General features: G+C 45.7%; 1 protein-coding gene and 1 long non-coding RNA gene across 2 annotated transcripts; one reads left to right on the top strand and one right to left on the bottom strand.

Annotated features, from left to right (window-relative positions):
- On the bottom strand, positions 1 to 6,459 carry LOC110344806 (uncharacterized). The gene is made up of 3 exons (XR_002387646.2): positions 6,052 to 6,459; positions 3,707 to 3,830; positions 1 to 96 (listed from the first exon to the last, which is right to left on the bottom strand). It is a non-coding gene; the product is annotated as an uncharacterized LOC110344806 (long non-coding RNA).
- Positions 6,460 to 7,082: 623 nt separating this feature from the next.
- Krt23 (keratin 23) lies at positions 7,083 to 19,908 on the top strand. The gene is made up of 8 exons (XM_004859419.3): positions 7,083 to 7,570; positions 13,067 to 13,149; positions 13,791 to 13,947; positions 14,991 to 15,152; positions 15,230 to 15,361; positions 16,764 to 16,984; positions 17,754 to 17,785; positions 19,521 to 19,908. Exons 1-8 carry the CDS (start codon positions 7,175 to 7,177, stop codon positions 19,613 to 19,615), a joined length of 1,278 nt encoding a protein of 425 aa, XP_004859476.2. The 5' UTR covers positions 7,083 to 7,174; the 3' UTR covers positions 19,616 to 19,908.
- The last annotated feature ends 1,196 nt before the right edge of the window (positions 19,909 to 21,104 follow it).

Below are 21,104 nucleotides of genomic sequence, written 5' to 3'. Positions count from 1 at the left end.
TGCATTTTCAATTTCTCCTCTAAGGGTTGGCAGTGTAGTGAGTTTTCTGCGATGTGCAACATCCTCCAAGGTCCTCCGTATGAGGGGTAACACCGCCTGTTGAAAAAATACCAGACCAATTTTTCCTGAAGCGTGTATACATTCTTTGGCATTCTCTGTATACTGAATTTCAAGTTAAGACTTCAGTTTAAACTAATACACTATATTGATTTTTTTCAGCTGGGAAAATTCTCCAATAGGGAGCTAAAAGAGTTGAAGTGTCCATGGTCACACAAAGCTAGTAGTAAGGCATTTTAATACAGCAGAAACAAAAGGAAGTACATAACATTCTTTATGAAGTATTCTTGCCATAAAAGCCAAGCTTGAACTTAATAAAGCCCTTAGACCTATCTACTAGCTTATAAGGAAAACAAGGATGAGAGGATCATGGTTTGAAAAGTAACATGGGGATACAATTAGCAAAATCTAGGATTCAGGAGCTGCTGCAGGATTTGTGTTTCACTTCCAGCTTTCCTTTCTGGCAGGATGGACAGAGCTAACTATGCCAGTGCCCAGATTCCAGGCTTGGCCTTCTACAGCCACACCTGCAACAAGCTCATCTTTTTATCTACCCTGCCCACAATCAGCTCCCTTTACTTCTCATTGTTCTCACGAAGTCTGTTCCACACCATCCACTACGGCTTCCTGATCTTCCCAAGATGGAGTTGAAGAGGATTTATAGAGAGGCTACTATGAGGTGGCGATACTGGATAATCACAGAGGAGTCGGCCGAGCTTGGTCTCCAACCCGTCCCCTAACTGAGTGGTCGGACCACGAGCAGTGGGTGGACATGGGGACTGGGCAGCAAACATGTCTCTCATTTTTGCAGGTGTGTCCAAGTCTCTTAGAACTACGCTAATACAGCTAGGCCTTAACAAAGTTACCTGACCTACATTCCGTACGCACAGATCCTACTGCATTGGATCTTCATCCTTTTCCTTCCCCTTGATGTCTTCACCTCTTCCAATTCCCCAACTCTCACTTCCAAGTCACGTAAGGCTCTGCCACTTCTGCATCCTTTTCTCTTTCCATCTTATGTTCCAGAATCAAGCTAAGAAGAATTCCTAACAGTTGTCTTGTTAACTATCACTGGAGAATACTTCCTTCTTTTAAAAATTATTTTGTTTTTTACTTCAGTCACTATATACTGATACTCTTTGGAAGCAAATTTACAGTCAATCCTCCTTTTCTCCTTAGTCCAAAATACCATGTGGGATACTTCTTAAATTTCTCCTATTTCCCCCCTTTTTCTCAATAACTAGAAATATGAGAAAATAGATTCATTTCTTTTTATTTGGCTATAATTAAGAAAGTGAGGCACTAAGAAAATGTCCAATCCAAACAGCAGATACTGTGTTTTATTTTTATAAAGGCTTTGTCTTTTTATAAAACCCTTCTTGGGCCAGGGATTTACCTCAGTGGTTCTGCCACCTGCCTCGAAAGTGCAAGGTCCTGGGTTTGATCCCCGGTACCAAGAAAAAAAAAAAAAAGAAGTCAAAACCCTCCAAATCATAAGATAATGACATGGTGATTTTGCCTACTACTACTGGGTAAAAATGTTTCTGGGGATCACGTTGGCCATTCTTCTGTCCAAAGAAGAGGGAGCCTGCAAAATATTTCAGTGATGGGATGATTGTCTTTAAAAGGCACAAACAGAATGCACTCCGGGCAATGATAGCTAAGTGTCAACAGAGCTGCCTCTGACTCCTGACCCACCAGCAGGCCATGCCTGCCCACACTCCTCTAAAATACCCACCCCCTTCCATGACAATGGCTCACTGCATCCAAACCATGAATCGCATGGAAAAATTATAAAATTTTTAGGTGGAAAGTCATGCAAAGAGTGAGAATTTTGATTGCTTGGACTCCACAGAAATAAGAAGAAATTTTAAATTATTGAAACCATATTACTGATGAAATCCCATGGAACAAAAGAATGGTTAAATGCTGGACATGTACTGAGAAAGCATGCAAGTATCATCTGTTGAGGGCTTTAAACAGAGTTTCAAAATAAGCTCAGCAATTTGCTGGTGAGGTTCCCAAAAACAGAAATCGTTAGCAGAGAACTTCATCTGGACATTCGTTCTAGTCCTGTGATTTTACAAATATTGGTATTTACAGGCCATTTTGCTCTTCTTAAAATGTGAAATTTAAAAGAACGTGATGAATGTTTCACAATCCTGTAGAAAATATGTAAAGTAAATTCATTTTAGTTTCGTATTTGTTGATTACATTATAATTAACAATTATTTCTAAAATAAACTCAATTATAAGAGCCCTTCTTTCTAAAATTCTTCTGGCCCCTCATATGTCTTTAAATATACACACATAGAAGTTCCTGAAATCATATTCACCAAATTTTATCAATGGTTATGTCTGTGTAGTGGAATTAGGTGTTTCTTTTAAAATCTTTTTTTCTTGTACTTCCATATATTCATTGAATTTTTATAAGAAAGCTTCACTTTTATCATTGCTTTTTAAAGCCCAATGAAATCCCACACATTAGAAGTTACAAGAAAAAGGGATTGTATGGTGGTATTGTGAAGTGATTGGCTCTCCCCTGTCCCTCAAATGTCACCACCAATTTTTTCCCATCCCGGTCCTGCTATGTACTAAAGAAACTGTTTACCCCAGTTTAACTCTTGTAAATCAAAGCTCCCACACATTGGCATAAAATGAGACGTGGGCCAAGCTTGTGGACTAATAAGTCACTACCCCTCAAACACACCTGAAGTGAGCGGGGAATGGTCGGTTCCATGGCAGATTCTGCCAAGAAAATTTAGAGACAGTATGTGGGCCACGCACACACTGGGGTGACTTCTCCTCCCCCGTACAGCTGGGCCACGTAGACAGGAGCCTTGGGTCCAAACCAGGGAGCCGGAAGCACCTGTGTCCACCGGAACACCGCTTACTCCCACGCAGTAAAACAACCGCTGTTTCCCTCATTTGCTTACATTTCATCACGTCTCCCCTCTTAGTCTGTTTTCCATTGCTTTGACAGAATCACTAAGATATTTATTTCTTATAGTTCTGGGGGCTGGAAGTCCAGATCAAGGAGGGGCACTTGGTAAGGGCCTTTGGTGAGCGGGGACTCTGCAGGGTCCTGAAGCAGGGATATCATACCCGGGGGTTGCATTCGAGAGACAGAGTCAGACTGGCCTCGATAACAGACCCACTGTCAGGAGAACCCGCTAACCCATTCATCCATTAATTCATGGGTTAATCCGTTAATGAGGACACAGCTCTCGTGACCTAATCATCTCTCAAAGGTGCAGCCTGGTCCTACTCCTCAGTATCTATCTCACAGCCAACCTGAGCCTTCAGGGAGCATTGGAACCACAGCACTGCCCCAGTCTCCTCGTGACAGACACCTAAGCGGCCACAGGTGCTCCTTGCTAGCACTCCCAGGCTTCCTTTAGTTGTGGCTAAGTTTTCCAACACACATGCACCGTGAGATGAGGAAAACCCAAAGGACTCTCCTTGCTGAGGTTTGTGGGGGTCAGGAGGAGCATGCTTTGATGATGTTGTTGCCAATTAGTTGTGGGTTCTTTTGTGCAACTGGGACAGAAATCATAACAAGCAAAGTGAAACTGTACGAGCAACAGCCATGGTGCCGCTGGCTGACGCCAGTTAATGCTGAATACTGCCAGCCAACACTGACACTTACTGGTCTCTGCCACTCTCAGTCACTGCCTTTTGATGCTGTCATGTGTTGGAACCATCAGTGGACTCTTCCAGTTGCTGCTCTTCAACCCAGCGTAGATTTACAGGACCTTCTAAGCACATGATACCTGAGAAATACAGGTTGATTTACAGGGCCACCAGAGGAGGCTTTATTTGAATGGACTCATGCTGCACCACAGGAGAGTCAGTACACAGAGGGAGTCCTCCATGACCTACCAGAGCAGTGGGGGACAGTGCTGCTCAAACACCCTATTTCCCCAAAATAAGACTGAATTGGAAAATAAAGCCTCACATGATTTTTCCAGATGCTCATAATAAGTGCTGCCCTGAAAATAAGCCCCAGTTGAGATCATCATTTAGTACATCCACTGCAATACATAATGGATTTATTGAATTATAAAATAAAAATATTAATATATAATTAAAGATAAATATTATTGGCATTAATACTTAAAATAAATGATAGTATAAATTATAATCAAATATTAGTAAACACCCAAGTGGGTGCCTTTGGATGTCAGGTAAACACCTATACAAACAGATGAACTAGAGAGTCATTGCCAAATGACCGATCAGAGCACAGATACAACACATGAATGGAATTGATAATGAGTGAATTTTTTGTCACTTCGGTGCAGACCGTCATTCTCAACTGTCATCATCTGTTGCCACTGCTGTCTTGAAAGACTTCAATGCACACTTGATTTAGTGGAAACTTGGTGAAGCCCGTCCTACACGAGGTCATGACTGGGGTGAAGAATGCATGGGGTAAAATCACTCACAGCTGGGTCTCCAATGCACTGCACAGAGACTACATGGAAAAGACATGCTCGTGCAAGGGGAGCGCTACTGCTGGACATGAGGAGTCGGGGCCAATGGTTCTACAGGAAATAAAGTTGCAAGAAATTCAGGCCAGAATTCAGGGTTTGGAGAGTTATGATGAATATGAATAAATGTAGGTTTTGTACATGAATAAATGAATAAGTATAGATTGTTGTACATGAATAAATTAGATTACAGTACATGAAAAAATAAGGCATCCCCTAAAAATAAGCCCTAGACATCTTTTGGAGCAAAAATTAACAAATACAAGACCCAGTCTTATTTTCCCAGAAATACAGTAGCAGCTGAAGGCCTGTGATAGGTCCGAATTCAAGTCCTCTGGTTGGTCTAAGATGAAGCCAGTTGATTGGTCCAAATTGGCCTAAACTCAAGCATTCTGATTGGAGCCTCCTGATTGTTTCAAGCTCCTTTGCACCGCCCCATTCATATTCAAGCAGAACAGAACAGAGGAGACACCAGACAGGAGCTGCCCGACTGACAGCAGTTACGTCTTAGAGAAAGATGATGGCACTGAAATAGGAGTCTTCAGAGAGGCTAGCTGTGTTTATCACAGCTTACTGGGGTTTGGGGAGGTTGGGAATGCTGATCTCGGTTGAAGTGGGGGCCCTGTGGCTGGCAGTCCCGCTGCACACCCCACCACACAGCCTGGCCAGTGGCCGCTGAGGACCCAGGAGGACCCAGAGGCAAGTTGTCCCCATCTTTCCTTGGTAGGGGACTGAGGTGGAGCAAGAGAACGTACAGCGTAGCCAGAGGTCTGGCAGCCCTGACCGAGCCACGCCCTGTCCAGCAGTTACAGAGAGTTGGTGCTTCTCCTCCTTTTCCATTTTCTTTACAACCGGAAAGGGATCAGCCTTTGTAGATGACGACTCATCCACTCCCGAGAGAGGCTTCTTCCTGCTTCCTGGTTCTTCAACTCATGTTCTGAACAGGGGTAGAGGTGACGGCAGCAGTTAAAATCTCGACTCTAAAAAGTTCATTCCTGACTTAACTACAGCTGAACAAAATGGCTACAAGAAGCCAGACCTTGGTGCTTTGGCGGTGGAAGACACAACCCCTGCTTCGGCGGGGCAGGGGTGCAGAGGGCTCCATCCCACTGGGGCACTCTGCATCCAGGCAGGGCAGCTTCCTCCCCAAAGGGGCACCCAGCTCATGCAGGAGAACTCGGAAAATGATGGCTAAGGAGGGTAACTCTTGCACTATAAGGAAAGCAGGAGCGGGCGACTTTCCAGGGGGAGAGGACAGTGAGGGCCCCAAATCTGCTCTGTGACATTGTAGGTGCACATCAGCTCTGAATCACTAGCTCTATGGGCCCCTAAATGTTTATCTGCCAAGTAGGGACACTACCCTTGCCTGGCTGTGACAAGAGTTACGGTGAGGGTTGACTAAAGACAAGCAAAGGGCTACGTAAACTGGGAAGGCCCACCTTCAGTAGGAAAGAGAGGAAAGAGAAGCATGGGCTGGGACAACAGCCCTGGCTCAACTCACCAGTAACAGTGACGGCTCTGCCACTGACACGAACTCAGCTTGTCCCACCAGATGCCACTGCAGCTGTTTGCCTCCTCTGTTAAACTGGTTCTGTGAAACCAGGAATGGCAAAAATCTCTTCTGCCTCTGATATTTGATTCCTAAATTCCCTTTGAAGCTAGTCACCCGTAGGCAGCAGCGGCCCCACCCCCAGCAGGACCTCTCCATTCGTTCCTGACCTTTGTTTTGAGGCGGAAGGATAGGACTCAGCAGCCCAGGACACATTTCCTGCTCTCTGCGGGTCACAGTCACACACAAGTCGGCCATGCTGGGACTCAGCCAGGCCCCAGGGTGCAGGGCAGTGCACAGGCCTGCATCCCTCCCAGGGCCAGCGGGAGTCCTGGGCAAGGCCGCTGTTTGGTTTTGAGGTGTGCTGGGATGAAAGGCGACCTGCAAGCAGAAGGCTCGGCCATTCATTCATTAATTACAACCATAATTGAGGGTTTGTTCTGAAGCGTGAGTCCTTTGAAATTACTTCCCATCACAGCAAGGATACAATCAGATATTCAGCACGGGCTCCATTTCCGCCACATGAGTCATTTTCTTCCGGGTCCTGAGATTCTCTTCTGATTCAGCTGTACTTTTAGGAGTCTCTCTCTCTCTCCTCCTCGCTAGAGCTGGTTCATTTGTCTACATCTGTGTCTGTGTCTGAGTGTGTTTAATGTCTGCTTTTTTAAAAAGAAATTCTATGCCACACCAAATAATCCTTTTGTGGGCTTCGATCTGATCCTTTCCTCATAAACGGACAATGGAAAAAGTCCTTGGGCAGATTAGAAAGACACCTGAGACTAAGACCCAGCTGCTGTCGTGGGCCACACCTCCAGGTCACCACTGAAGGGAGGAAGCAGGCTGGCATACTGCTGTAGTTCTAAACAACAACACTGTGTGCTGGCCCGGGGCACTTCGCGATTGACCAAGAGGAAACACACGTTGCACAATGATAGAATCTTGTTGGTACAGTTGTCAGAGAAGGGAACTCCCACAGCAAAAGGCATAAAACCATCCGGGGCAGTCTGGGCGGCTCAGTCCTCCACTGCCAGGGAGCAGAGCAGAGCCCAGCCTGGCCTCAAACACCAATGGGACCATGAACTCCAGCCACAGCTTCATCCAGAGCGGCTCAGCCTCCCCGCATGGGACAGGAGCTGGCCGCAGCTGGCCTAGGAGCTTCCCCCGGGCCTCCAGCGTCCATGGTGGTGCAGGGGGCATCCGAGTCTCTCTTTCCTCCTCCAGGCCGAGCTGCCTGCCCCTGGGAGGGTCTTGGGGATCTGGAAGGGGTGGTCCCCTTCTAGGTGGAAATGGGAAAGAGACCATGCAGAACCTCAACAACCGCCTGGCCTCCTACCTGGGCAAGGTGCAGGCGCTGGAGGCCGCCAACCAGAAGCTGGAGAGCTGCATCCTGCAGTGGCATCAGGAGAGAGATTCCGTCAGCAAGAAAGACTATTCCCAGTATGAGGAAAACATCAGCCACCTGCAAGAGCAGGTAAGATGCTGGGTGGCCCCAAAGCTAGATCCCAGGCTGCATTGCCAGGGGTCTCTGGGAAGGAAAAGTCAGTACAAAAGATAACTTCTAAGACAATGGCAGAAGAGCTCAAAGTAACTGCTGAAGCTATCTTCTTATTATATTTTCACTATGCACTTGGGAAAGTCTGCTGTAATTAATCTTCTATACATAAACGATATAGAAAATTAAGGTGCCCCAAGTTACAGAAGTATCACAGGCTATTTTTTAAAATAAAATTAATTTTTCATACACTAAAAAAATCATTAAAATGTCAGGCAGCTTGTCACTGTGCAGTATCACTTACAAGTGATATGGGCTTTGTCCCAGTCATGATAAGGGCTGGAGCCCTGGTTGCACGCTCAGTACACGAGGCTAGGAGAGTTTATTTTCTCAAGACCTCGGTTCTGCTCCACCTCGAAGTGCTGGCGAAACAGGCTTGGCCATCAACAGGAGGCCGAGGAGGGGTACAGCCCGGAAGCTGTTTCTCCACTAGCAGCTAAATCACTGTGACACCTCTGGGAGGTCCCTCTGGGGGCTGCTAGAAGATAAAAAGTTGCTCGTGGTTCTAAGAATGGAATATTGCTAAAGGGGACCAAGAAAAAGCTGAACACTGTTTTTAAAATCTGATTGTTGGGATGGGCTATGGAGACATGCAGCAAAAAATAAATAACTTGTCAACCCAAAGGCTAAAAAGCCAGGCTCATGCTTTCTGGGACAGCCCGCCAGAGGTTAAGGAAAATCGGAACACTTGTCCTGTTTGAAAGGTATATAACTTCCCTCTTACAGAAAGGAGTCTCAAAAACTCCACATACAATCATGATTTAACCTACCCTAGGAAGGGCATCACGGGCTTCCAATATCTTACCATGTTATTTTGCAACACTCAAGTCATGCTTGCTTGAGTGTAAGACCAATCAAGATAATATAAATCTGTCCTTGTAATGAACCCTAATTATTGAATAATCGGCCTAATAACTGACCGCGTAATTACCTTAACTACATAGTGCATGGTTGTCTTTACCAAAAATCAAGGTGACTCAACAATACTCGCAGAGTTTTTCATTTAATAGAGTTGCTTTGGTTTTAGGATGGAGGGAAAAGATGATGTTTGCAGGTGGAGAGCTGAGAATATGACCTCCCAAAGGGTACGGGCGGCGAAGGTATCAGCTAACAGAAGGCAGAAGGAAGGGACAGGGGAGAAGGGAGCAAGTGATGATGGAGAACTTCTCGTGTGCCCAGCTTCATGTTGAGTTTAATAAACGTGTCTGTGCTGAGAGCTTTCTACAATGATGAAATTGTTCTATGCCTTCGGATCCTATTCTCACAACAGCTGTGTTTGGAAATCAGAGCTCAGAAAAGGGAAACAGCCATTCAAAGCCACCAGCCAGAGGCAGAGGTGGGATTTGGACTGAGGTCTGGTCCCATTGGCCGCGTGATTTCCACCTGAGCACACAGCCCACTGGCCTCCCTGATGAGAAATGTTATTTATCTATTCTTAGGAAGGATCATGCACTGTACTTGCACTGTCTTCCATGCAACGCATATTTCATGCCTGTCTCATTTAAGTCTCACAATTCTGGGTACCTGGTGTTTTCATCCCCAGCTTATAGAAAAGGAAACTGAGACCAAGCAGTTGTCTAAATTCTTTAGAACAGAACCAAGAAACCTTGCACCAAAAGTGGGTACAATGAGGAGGAGGGGCGGACTTGCCTGCCCTCCAGGGGGCCCACTCTTCTGGGTTCTCCGATTCTGTAGGAAGCATCTTCCACTTTGAGTTCCAATCTTTTCTGAACTTTCACTTGTAGAGGTTGCATTTTCTGCAGGTCTGAAGAAAGAAACTAGACTGATGGAGGGTGAGGTTATCTTCCCATCCTCACTTCCCTTATTCACAGATGTAGAACCCTGCTCCTGCTTCAGGATATTAAACATTACTCTAAAAGTCTAGAAAAAATTGACTTCAAATTGACCCCAATTGTTTTGAAACACAGAAGTCACGGGGATATCATCCATAAAACTCCCTGAATGATTATCAGGGGTGCTATATTTGGCATTTGGGTTTATGGTGAAAAATTCTATTTTCCTGTCCCTGGTAGGAGATTCCAGAGCTTGGAGCATCCATGCTGTGCTGATGCACCAACTGGATTGTAACAGAATGAACTCAGGGCCTCAGGGAGAAGCCAGGAGACGGTTACAACACACAGTGTAAAACCGGTGCCTCATATAGGATTTCTCAATCCATCTTCAGCCACTTACGACCCTGGAGGATACCTCAGAAGTGAGGTATTATGCGGTATTACGTACATCATAATGTCGTATCGAGGACACTCAAAGAATGGGAAATAGTCTTACAGGTGCTTTACATGGTGCACAATCTCAGCTCACCCTTGTGAACCATGAGAACCCCGGCCAGGGCCATCAACCATGATGTGGATAAATCATCAGCTCAGCTCAGCAAAGGCAAATTAGCCCAGCAGTGGTATTTTTGCTCTCCTGCTTCTCTGTCAGGCACACTGCACGGTTTCCGGGGGTGCCAATCAGCATCTCAGAGCTGCATCCAACAGGGTAACTGGGCACTCATGGACCGAGGCTTATCCCAGGGCCCCAGGCCATTGGACATTGTGCTACTTTTCATTTTGCAGGAGCTTAGCTAATGTGAAGAATAGAGGCCTGGAAGGAAAAGCCCAAAGCCGTAGACAGGTGATAAGGAGATACCTGCCGGTTCCTCTCTCAGAGCAAAGAAGTCCCCAGAGGGAAGCAGGAGCCCAGGTGGGGTGGGCAGCCGGCCACCTCCACTGGGAACAGCAGGGCCTGGAGGATGCAACTCCACCCAAGACCTTGGCACTTAGCCTCTGGATGGACACGCCTGTGATCTCAGCACTCTCAGAGACAGAGGCAGGGGGATCTCAAGCTTGAGCCCAGGCTGGGCAACTTAGCAACTTAATGAGATCCTGACTCAAAATAAAAGCTTTTAAAAGAGCCAAGGGTATAACTCAGTACAAGCCCTGGATTCGATCCTTGGGACTGCGAGAGCAATAACCACAGAAACAAATGAAAACCCCGGGCCTTTACACAACCAGACATTGGCTCTAATTATCAAAATTAGATTTTTAATAAGAAATTTGTTCTATTTACATTTTCCTGAACCTATTCCACTTCAGATAATTTTGAGAGTGCCTATACCATAGCAAGGATGTGCTATTTTACAAAATTATTTTCGTTACTATCTTCCAACTCACAACTCCTTTTCTCTGGTACTGGGGATCGAACTCAGGGATCAAACTTGCGCTTGAGAGGCAGGTGTCGGAACCACTGAGCTAAATCCCTGACCCTTGAACTCACAACTCCTTGAAGGAATGGAGATTATTATTACCATTTTTTGGAAGAAGATACTGAGACCACCCCAGCCCCCACCCTGGGCTCGTTCAGCCAGCGGAAGCAGGATGGGGAGCCAGCCCTGCTCTCTGGCTCTGGGTGCAGTGTTCTTACCGCTTCTGAAGGCCTATTGTTCATTCGTAACACCAAATTCCAAGTTATAAGCAAAGCTTTGCATAGAAGTAGAGTTTTTAAAGGTGTCTTTGTACTGAACTGTAGCTGTGTCCTAAGAAAATTCCTTCTGAATAACAGAATTACTCTGTAAACACAATGACAATGTCACCAGATTCTTTAACTCCAACTAAATAATAGAAGTCTAGACAGGTGACCTCTAAGGTCCTCTGGCTCAAACTCCCTCATTTAACAAATGATGAAATTGAAACTCAGGGAGTGACCCGCCAGAGACCACACGGAGGGACAGCAGCAGGGCCAAAACCAAAGGAGAGATCCAGTTTCCAGTCCAGCACTGTACCTGATGGAGAAGTACTGCATTATGATACTTCTGAAGTATCTTCCACCCCACTGAGGCAGTGCCAAAGACCCAGTGAGCACTGCTCCTCTGAATACACCTCGGCACAACGGTTCAAAAATATGCCCAACAATTTTTCTTTTTAAAGTAAACAAAAGTTATATAAACATCCAGTGAAAGTCTTTAACTGGAAGCTTTAACACTGCTGAAGATTAGTAAGCAGCTTCATTAGAGGGTAAACAATTAGCTTGGCTAATGTTTTAATAGCTACAATTGGGTGTTCTTGTCATGGAATACATCACACACATACACATCTGCAAGTTACACATAAGGGGTGATCAAAATGCATGGGGAATGCTAAAATTTTTTAAAACTTATTATAGTAAAAGACACATCACCACTAACCCTGGCAAAATCCTCTCCCTCGCTTTTTTTTTTTTGGTACCAGGGATCGAACTCAGGACCCTGCGCTTACGAGGCAGGCGCCAGAACCACTGAGCTAAATCCCCGGCCTCTCTCTCTCTCTCTCTCTCTCTCTCTCTCTCTCTCTCTCTCTCTCTCTCTCTCTCTCTCTCTCTCTCTCTCTCTCTCTCTCTCTCTCTCTCTCTCTCTCTCTCTCTCTCTCTCTCTGTTTTGGACACACTTATCCCAAAGTTCTTGCCACTCCCTGAAGCAGTTCCAGAAGTCCTCTCTGGTTCATGACTTTATGAAGAATGATCAAACATACAGTCGATGCTGCTGCCAACTGCCCTCCAGCAGAAAGGCGGGCTTGTGAATTACCACAGAGGGCTCACCTGCCTGATCCAACAGACTGGGCATTGTGTGACTTCTCCAAAGTCAAAATGACCATGACAGGTAAACATTTTGAATCAGTTCAGGACATTGAGGCATCCACAACAGAAAAAAAAAAAACACACACACAAAAAAAGACTTCCAGAACTGCTTCAGAAAGTGCTAGGAATGATGGGATAAGTGTGTTCAAAGTGGGGGAGGACTTTGAGCGAGGTTAATGGTGATCTGTCTTTTACTGTAATGTTTTTAATTTAAGCATGCACTGTATTTTGCAATCACACCTTGTCTATGGCTCTAGATGCTAGAGGGAAATAATTATGCTATTGAGGCTTATCATGAAATATATTCAGTTACTTGCCTTCGTTGCTCATTAATAATGACTTGAGACATAAATATATCCCCAAATATGAATGTGCTCACCTAAAATAATGGTGATTGCATTTTCGGAGGACTGATCGAATATTCATACTCAGAAAAGACTTACACTCTACACTCAATGTATTCAGTCACAAGGAGCGTAAGTGAAACCCTAAGACCTGTTCTGAATGCTCACGTGGGAAGGTATTTTGAGCCTTCACTGCTCCAGCATCACTCTTTCAAGGTGGTCAGCCCCAACTTGGCAAAACCCAATATAGAAAGAAAAATTGAAACTGGCTGCAGGTCAGATCCTTGCTAGAAACCACTCCGTGCTTGCACCTAGCACATGCTCGATAAACACGTGCTGATGCGGCTCCTGCGTTCTGCTGCAGAGCGTTTGCCTGTGCTGACGACCTCGGGCCCTGGACCTCCGAGGCCAGAGTGTGGCACGTCCAGCGGACATAATCCGGGTCTGTGTTTTGCAGATAGTGGACGGCAAGATGACCAATGCTCACATCCTCGTTCTCCTCGACAACGCCCGGATGGCGGTGGACGACTTCAGCCTCAAGTGAGTCCCTGCGGCAGAGTTGTGTGAGTTTGGGGTTTGTTCGCTTTACAAAATGAAAATTCATCTTCCATGACCCACAGCTGAAATCTGACTGAGTTATAATGAAAAGACATAGCAGCCGCAAATGCCATGTGTGGGACTTGAATGTGTGCTAGTCTGCACAAGCCAGATACGAAACACATGTACCTGTGGGGAAATGTGCATGGGAATCAAGAGTTAGGTGATATGGAGGGATTATTCATTTTTAGCTAGGATAATTTTATTTTGCTTCCTTAGAGAAATATCTTTTTCTTAATAAATGCATTCTAAAGGACATAGGGTTAAAATGTCATATTTGCTAGACTATATATTTGCTTTGAAAAACTTAAGCCACAAATGTGGATGAAGGACATTTGGCAAAGTGCTAAATAACGGTTGTTAAATCTAGGTGACGGCTATGTGACTGGTTATTATTCTATTCTCCCTACTCCGTGCAAAAATTGACCACCCTGGAAAAGCGTCATAGCACAGAACATACACGGAGGATGCCCCGTCTGTCCTTCTGCTCTGACTAAACTTAAGAGATTCGCCTCTAAACTCAGGTGAATCCCGAGTCCACAGCCTCCCAGCAACAGCTGTACCCTTCCTTCCCTCTAAACAAGGTATGAAAACGAGCACTCCCTAAAGAAAGACCTGGAGATTGAAGTTGAGGCCCTGAGAAAGACCTTAGACGACCTGACCATTGTCACTACAGACCTGGAGCAGGAGGTGGAGGGGATGCGGAAAGAGCTAATCCTCATGAAGAAGCGACATGAGCAGGTAGGACCGGCCTGGGAGGTCCCAGAAACAAGCTCCGCACATGCGGGGACGTTCAGTTCAGCTATGGAGGAATCCGGCACCCGAATGTTGTCCTGACGTCCTCCACCCAGAATCACAGGAATGTCTAATTTTTCCTATTTTAGGGCTATCGATTAAAATGTCAAATGCAACCACCAACATGCAAACGTCTTGAATGATGAATTGGCCGGCCCTTTTGTTGACACACAGTGTTTACCTGGGCTTGTTGGTTAATCTGTTACTATGCCAAAAAATGTGACAGCAAGCTTCCTACAGTGAGCACTGCACAGCCACATACGGGACAACAGAACAAAGCAAACCCACTGCGAGCCAGAGTAAATATGGCTGGTGGCACAAATTAAGGATCTTGATTTCCAGAAGCATGAACCATTCATCTCAAGGAACTGAGGCTGATAAAATGATAGAAAAACAATCACCATTTTAGGCAAACGCAAGTCTCTTCTAAACATCAAAGAGTCTGGTTTCTGAATAGCTGGTTAGACAATGTTGTTAATTAAACCTTTCCTGCCAGTGCTTGGTTTTCACGAAATCCTACGGACGTCACAGCCCTACAGAGGCATAAGGCACGAGATTGCCAAAGCTTCTCCACCTTTTGGCTTTTCATTACTGAACTGCTTTCCAAAACCGTTGGCCTAAACTCTGAAATTTGCAACTGTTTCATCGAACAGGGGCGCCACCAAGAAACATTTTCTAGACAGAAACATATACACTGTGCTAGCATAATTGTGTCTGAAATATTTTCAACCAGGGATTAAGTTAGTAATCAAAGAAGCCATGTGAACACCTGCCTTGTGCTAGTCTTTATTTTATAAAATTATTAGAGAAAAAAAGTACAAAGTTGCCTTATCAAAAAGTAGTGACTGAGAAACCAAACCACACCAGGGAAAGCATTGGCCCCACCTCTGCTGAGTTTTTTAAGGATCCATTTAGCGCTGCCCGTCAACCCAGCAATTCGGGCTTCTGTTTGTCCGGCTGATGTGTTTTCTTTCTGTCCTGTGGAACAGGCAGTGGAGGGGCGCTCTGTGCCTGATGACTTCAAGGTCAGTGTGAAGGTGGAGGCAACGCCTGGGGAAGATCTGATCAAGGCGTTGGAGGACATGAGGCAGGAATATGAATTTGTAATAAAGAAGAAGCACCAAGACTTGGACACTTGGTTCGAGGAGCAGGTAAGAGAGAGGCGGGCAGACTCCCTGGACGCTCCGATTCCGCGCAATTGAAATGCTGACGTCTCTCCCTGGGCTAGGCCTCCCAGTCAGCGGCTGCGTCCCAGGAGGTGCCCGGTCCCGCTGCCTTGCAGGGCAACCAAAGCAATGTCCACGAGCTCAAGCGCACTTTCCAGGCCCTGGAGATTGATCTGCAGGCGCAGCACAGCAGGGTAAGTGGGAGCTAGGGAAATCCTGAGTCCTCCGGAAAGCCGGCCAGGCTCCAGTCCCAGCAGCTCGGGATGCCTCTCTACCCACACTGCTCCTGGTGGGGAGGGAGCCAGGAGCTCCATGCCTCATGCGTAGAGGACGCCAGATGTTCTGCTATGCAGCTCATTCTATTAAATACCACAGCACCTTTCCAGGCAGGCCTTTGTGTCCCCATTTTAGAGATGAGGAAATCAGGGTCCCAGACAGTGAAGGAAATTGGCCAACGTCACACAACTAGTACGTTACCAGTGGGAAACCACACGATGTTGGTGGTGGGAGTTTCTAGACCCCCGTGGTCTCCTATTTAAAGCCAGACCACCCTCCATCTCCACCATGGAGAAACCCTGGGGCCAAGGAGGTAAGTGGTGAAGCCAGGCCGGGCTCAATTCCTGGTGCCTGTGTCCTGTCAACCGGCAAACCAAGATCTTGTGTCTAAGTCACTTTCCTCATCTTCAGTGTTGGGTGAAATGCCTTGAACAAGGGCCATGGCATTCACAGCTCCCTAAATACCACCTCCAGCTCCCTTCCTGGCCCTCAGGATCCTCCTGTCTCTCATCAGCACAGCTTCTGAGCACGGCTCTCCCCGGGTCTTAAGAAGACGAGCTCAGTTCATCTGTGTTGAGAGGCACGTGGTGTTGCGGTGTGCAAATCAGTGACAGTGAACGGACATTCGAAATGTGTGTTGTCCAGGTGATGCTGATGAGCACAGAAACTACTGCAGTGCTGTGTTCTGCACTTTAAAGACACTGTGACCTGCTGTGTGTCACACCGCTCTGGGACACAGCAAGGCGTGTGGACCCACTTCCATGCCTTTGCTGTCTGGCGCTCTTCTCAGCACGGAGAGCTGGGTCCAGAAGGTTCGAGGGAAGCAGGCAGGAAATGCGCAAATCCTCTAAATGCAATACCGTGTTAGGCAGAGACGGTGGCTGCAAGGAAGGGCAGCACAGGAGGAGGTGAGAGTGGACAGTGAAGGAGGAGCTGCCTCCTAAATGGGATGCTCGGGGAGGGCTTTGCTGTGTAGGTGACAGCTGAGCAAAGCCCCTGCTGCTGCCTCCCATGTGGCCAGAGATAAACCGGAAGCATTAGGCAGTACAGAACAGTCCAGAGCTGGGCAGTGTGTGCCCGATCCCACAGCACATGCCTGACCCCAAACGGCAAGCAGAGACCACCACTCCTGGGGAAACGTGATAGGGCTCCAGGGAGCTCCCTGAGGCAATGGTTTTATCCCCAGAAAATGATGTCAGGAGTCCCAGCTCTGACACCCAAGCCCGCAGCTCCAACTCACTTGGACACTCAATGAGCCCACCCCACTAGAGCAATCGGGCCGTCTGTCCATTAGCAAAAGGCGGTCACTTCCTCTTTCAGAAATCCACCCTGGAGAGCATGCTGTCGGAGACCCAGTGCCGGTACTCCTGCCAGCTGCGGGACATGCAGCAGATCATCTCCCGCTACGAGAAGGAGCTGCTGCAGCTACGCCACAACCTGGAGCGGCAGAACAACGAATACAAGGTGCTGCTGGGCATCAAGACGCACCTGGAGAAGGAAATCGCCACCTACCGCCGGCTCCTGGAGGGCGACAGCGAGGGGTGAGGTGTGGGCACAGGAAAGGGGCTGCAAAGGGCGGGCAGCTGGGGTGTGTGGAAATGTGCTGCCCCAGGGGCTTGTGCCACAGTGTGTCTCTGGAGGGACAAAGGCTGACGCTGATTTTCTCTGACCATATCTATGTCAGCAAGCATGAACTAACAGGCTGCTACTCCCTGGGTGCTAAGATCTGTTTTCAGAACAGCTAAAATGAACATATTAAAGTCTCTGGGAAAAATAAATAACAACTTGAAAAATGTTGAGGGACTGTTCTAACCTAACAGCAGGGAAAGATTCCTAAACGATAAGGATGCCTAGACTTCCAGTTCGATATTCTGACCACCCAGGAAATAACAACAGCTGGACATAGACAAGGCACTACATTCTATGACACAAAAGAAAGGAGTAGGAAGGTTTGCAAAATACCTAAATAAAACATGCTGGGACCAAACTTAGACCAGCCTGAAAAGTTCTGGGGTTCCAGGCTTGAGACCTCAAACCTAGAAGGGATCCTGGTGGGAAGATGCCTGCAGCGGGCCACGGGGAGGGAGAATCCTTTGGAAGGACTCTCTTGCCCAAGGTTGGAGCAGGCTGCCCTCACCACCTTCTGGATCCAGGTTCTCCCTGAACTGATGACCTTGCCCCTACCAAGCTCAGACAATTATCCTCATTAAAGGGTTGAGAATTTACAAGCAGCATGAGGAGGCTGGCTCGTCCTGAGAAGGGGTGACTATTGCCAATACTAAAGTGAGTCAACTTTTCTCATTTTTATAGGGCAATGCAAGAATCTAAGTCCAGCATGAAAGGTAAAACAATTTCTTTCATTTGTTTGGATCTACTTTTTTTTTTTTTAATGCCCTGCGTGTTTATCCATTCTACAGCGGTCATCGCCCTGCTGTACTCCCAAATGTCCCATGTTCAACTTTTCTTTAGCTCCCAGATGGCAAGGAGTTTTCCATTAATTTAACAAATTAGGTAACACTGAGCTCTCACTGGTTGTTCCCACACTTGCAGGTGGGATACCCCCTGCCCACAATGCCTGGGATCAGCAGCATCTCTGATTTCAGATTCTTTTTTTAATGTTGGATTACTTCAGTGTACACAGTGAGATATCTTGAGGATGGGAGCCAAGTCTGAACATGAGATTCATTTATGTTCCATACACACCCTATACATATGGCCTGTGAGTAATTTTACACATCGTTTTATGAAGCAAAGTTTAATGGTGTGGAATTTTCCACTTGCACCATCTTGTCAGTCCTCAGAAAGTTTTGGGTTTTGGAGCAATTTGGATTTCAGATTTTTGGATAAGGGATGCTCAACATGTATATAAAAGTTCTATGCCAACAGTAATGTGGTTTAAAATGGTAAATAATAGTATTATGTCTCTACTAAGTAATGCAGGCTATTTACTAAATTTCTAAGAAATTAAATCACGTAATCTCCCATCGATTCTGTTGCACACCATCGTTCTATGAGATCTGAGTAGTGTTTTAGGAAAGGGGTGTTCTATGGCCAGAGAAGGCTGGGGGATAATCTGTACCGTTATCCTCTTCCTGAATGGTCAAGTTGCCTTTCAGTGTGCTCAAGACTTAACAAGTACTTCCGTGTGGAATAAAGGTCAAAAGAAAAAAAAACAAAAAGAGAAAGCAACAACGAAAACTTTACTCTGTTTAACCTGGTATTAGCTGTTATGCCTTTGGTGTGGGTACACTATTTTCCCATTCACCATTAACATCTCACAGAAAAGTACCAGAAGAGCCCAATCAAAATCAAGTGGCACTTCCTGATGAGTTTGTGATAAAAGTGTTCTCAGGCATTAGCAATTCAGAGAATCAGCGTTGGACCCATAGTTGCAGAAAAGCTGGTCTATCTTTGTGCAAAATCCAACAAATCGTCCTTCCTCTCCTCACCTAAGTCTAGGGATGGGAAATACAGTAAGTTATGAGATACCCCAATCTCAGGTTTGATTTTCATAGAGCTTTCCTCTGTATCTCTGTTTTTGCTTTCAGCTCTTCCCTAGGGTTTAGAGTTGGTTCATTGACACTTACTCAAATAAAGCATACTCTTGAGAACAGCAATCGTGATAAACATCCTGGCCTCTCACCTATCCACATGGCATGCTTTCTAGATCTTAAAATAAGGTATCCCAAATGGCATGTAGTCCTCTTAAAGATTGTACACTCTGTGATGCAAGAGACACACAGCCACATGAGCAGAAATCACTCCTTAGGCACTTGTGACCAGAGACCAGCATCTGGATCAGGGACACCTAGCACGAACGTCTTTCAGACTTTCACTTCCTGGAAGGTGGAGAGAAAATCATCTGTGGTTAGATCCCTGTTCTCTGGAGCAGTCTGCCATACTGCTTAGTGACCAGGGTCTGCCATATTGCTTGGTGATCAGGATCCACCATATTGCTTGGTGATCATTTTGGAGGTACAATAAAGCTTTGGGGGCAGAAATTAGGGAACCAAACAGAATACAGTTCAGATGGTGGGGAAAGCATGGCAGTGACCTCTTCGGTGCTCTTTCCCACAGCATCTGCAGCTCCCAAGATCAAGGCCATCACTCGGGAGACTGTCAATGGAAGAATAGTTCTTTCTCAAGTGAATGAGATCCAAAAGCATGCTTGAGGCCAATAAAAGTTTCTGCCTGTTGTAAAAACTATCTTTCCCCAAAGGAAGGTCCTTGCCTAGACACTGATGGGTGAGTCCTAAAAGGTATCCTTGGAGTTATCAGCTCGGAAACTTCCAATATTTTTCTCTATAACAATCTCATCCGACTTCCCCTAACGTTTTTGACAGACTGTTGAACTTTTCAAGTCAAAGTATAAATTTATGAATTGAAAGCTCTACTTGCCAACTGCGGTCTTCAGATTCCCATCAATGTGCATCTGGTTTGTAGCCAATAAAAACTGTACACACTCCATACTGTCTTTTCTTGTGTTGCAAAGCAAGACAGGGCCTCAAGGTCCCATTCCCTCCAAAGGTTCTCAGAGCATTGTTCATGAAAGAGCCAGAGGGATCATAAGATGTCACATGTGTCCACAGAATCCAAACACTGGACAAGTTGTTACTTTGAGCTGTCCAACCAAGAGGTGAAATGTGGTTCACCAGGCTGTCCACCCTCTGCCAACAGAGGGAGGGACAAATAGAGAAAACTTCAGAAAGAAAACTTCACTAAGATAGAAATCCACATATCCACCGAGACATCACCAGGATACTGTACATGGGATTGCAGGATATTGACAACTGAAGAAACCACAGGCACACACAGTCCAAATCTCCCATTTTACAGACAAATAAACTGAGTCCCAGGCCAGTAAAGGTATTTACTCAACACTCACTGAATTGGTGCCAATGGGTCTAGACCTGAGTCGTTGGTTCTCGCAACAGCTGTTAGACTAAAAGTGGGTGCCACTGAGTTCCATTGCCATTGAACATCTTAAAACCTATGCCTAGTGCTCTCTCAGAAGGGATTGCTTTTCATGTTTTCTGAACTGGACATCTGTTAAAACTGGGCTCATCTTCCCTTTAAGGCAACGATTGATGTTTCTTATACTTAAAGAATAGAAAAAGCAGCCCCTAGCAATCTGAAATTAGGCAAAAGAACCCAGGGTAACAACATCTTTCCCCAAAAAAAGTATTAATCAAGGGCTGGGGATTTAGCTCAGTGGTTCCACAAGCTAAGGATCCGAGTTCGATCCCTGGTACCAAAAAAAAGTATTAATCAAAATTTATATAAATTGGTGTTAAATTATAAATTTATCTTCACTGTGTGGCTATTTCAAAGAGGCTCAGAAATAACATACATAAATGGTCTCGGTGAGGTTTCTTTGTGTGGTATCAGTCTGAGGTGATTTTGGATGTTATTTTGGGCAAAAATGTACCCAAATTAATATCATTAGTTCTCTTGTTCTATTTCTTTTTACTAAGAGAGCTTCTTTATATTAAGAGGGTATTGGAGTCCAAGCAAATCCTAAATAAACTTCTCTCTATTTTAGCACTCATTTATTCTACTATTTTGGATGTCTCTTTCTTGAAATCTAACAAGTGTACACAAAATATACAGTCCGCCCTCTGAACCCTCTGGTTTCCCATGCATAATTCAAACAAACCTAGA

This window comes from Heterocephalus glaber, unplaced genomic scaffold (assembly GCF_053883595.1).
Source record: "Heterocephalus glaber isolate CG9 unplaced genomic scaffold, H.glaber_assembly_v1.0 deba00001773, whole genome shotgun sequence".
Taxonomy (NCBI): Eukaryota; Metazoa; Chordata; class Mammalia; order Rodentia; family Bathyergidae; genus Heterocephalus; species Heterocephalus glaber.
This window is presented reverse-complemented; position numbering and strand designations above follow the sequence as displayed.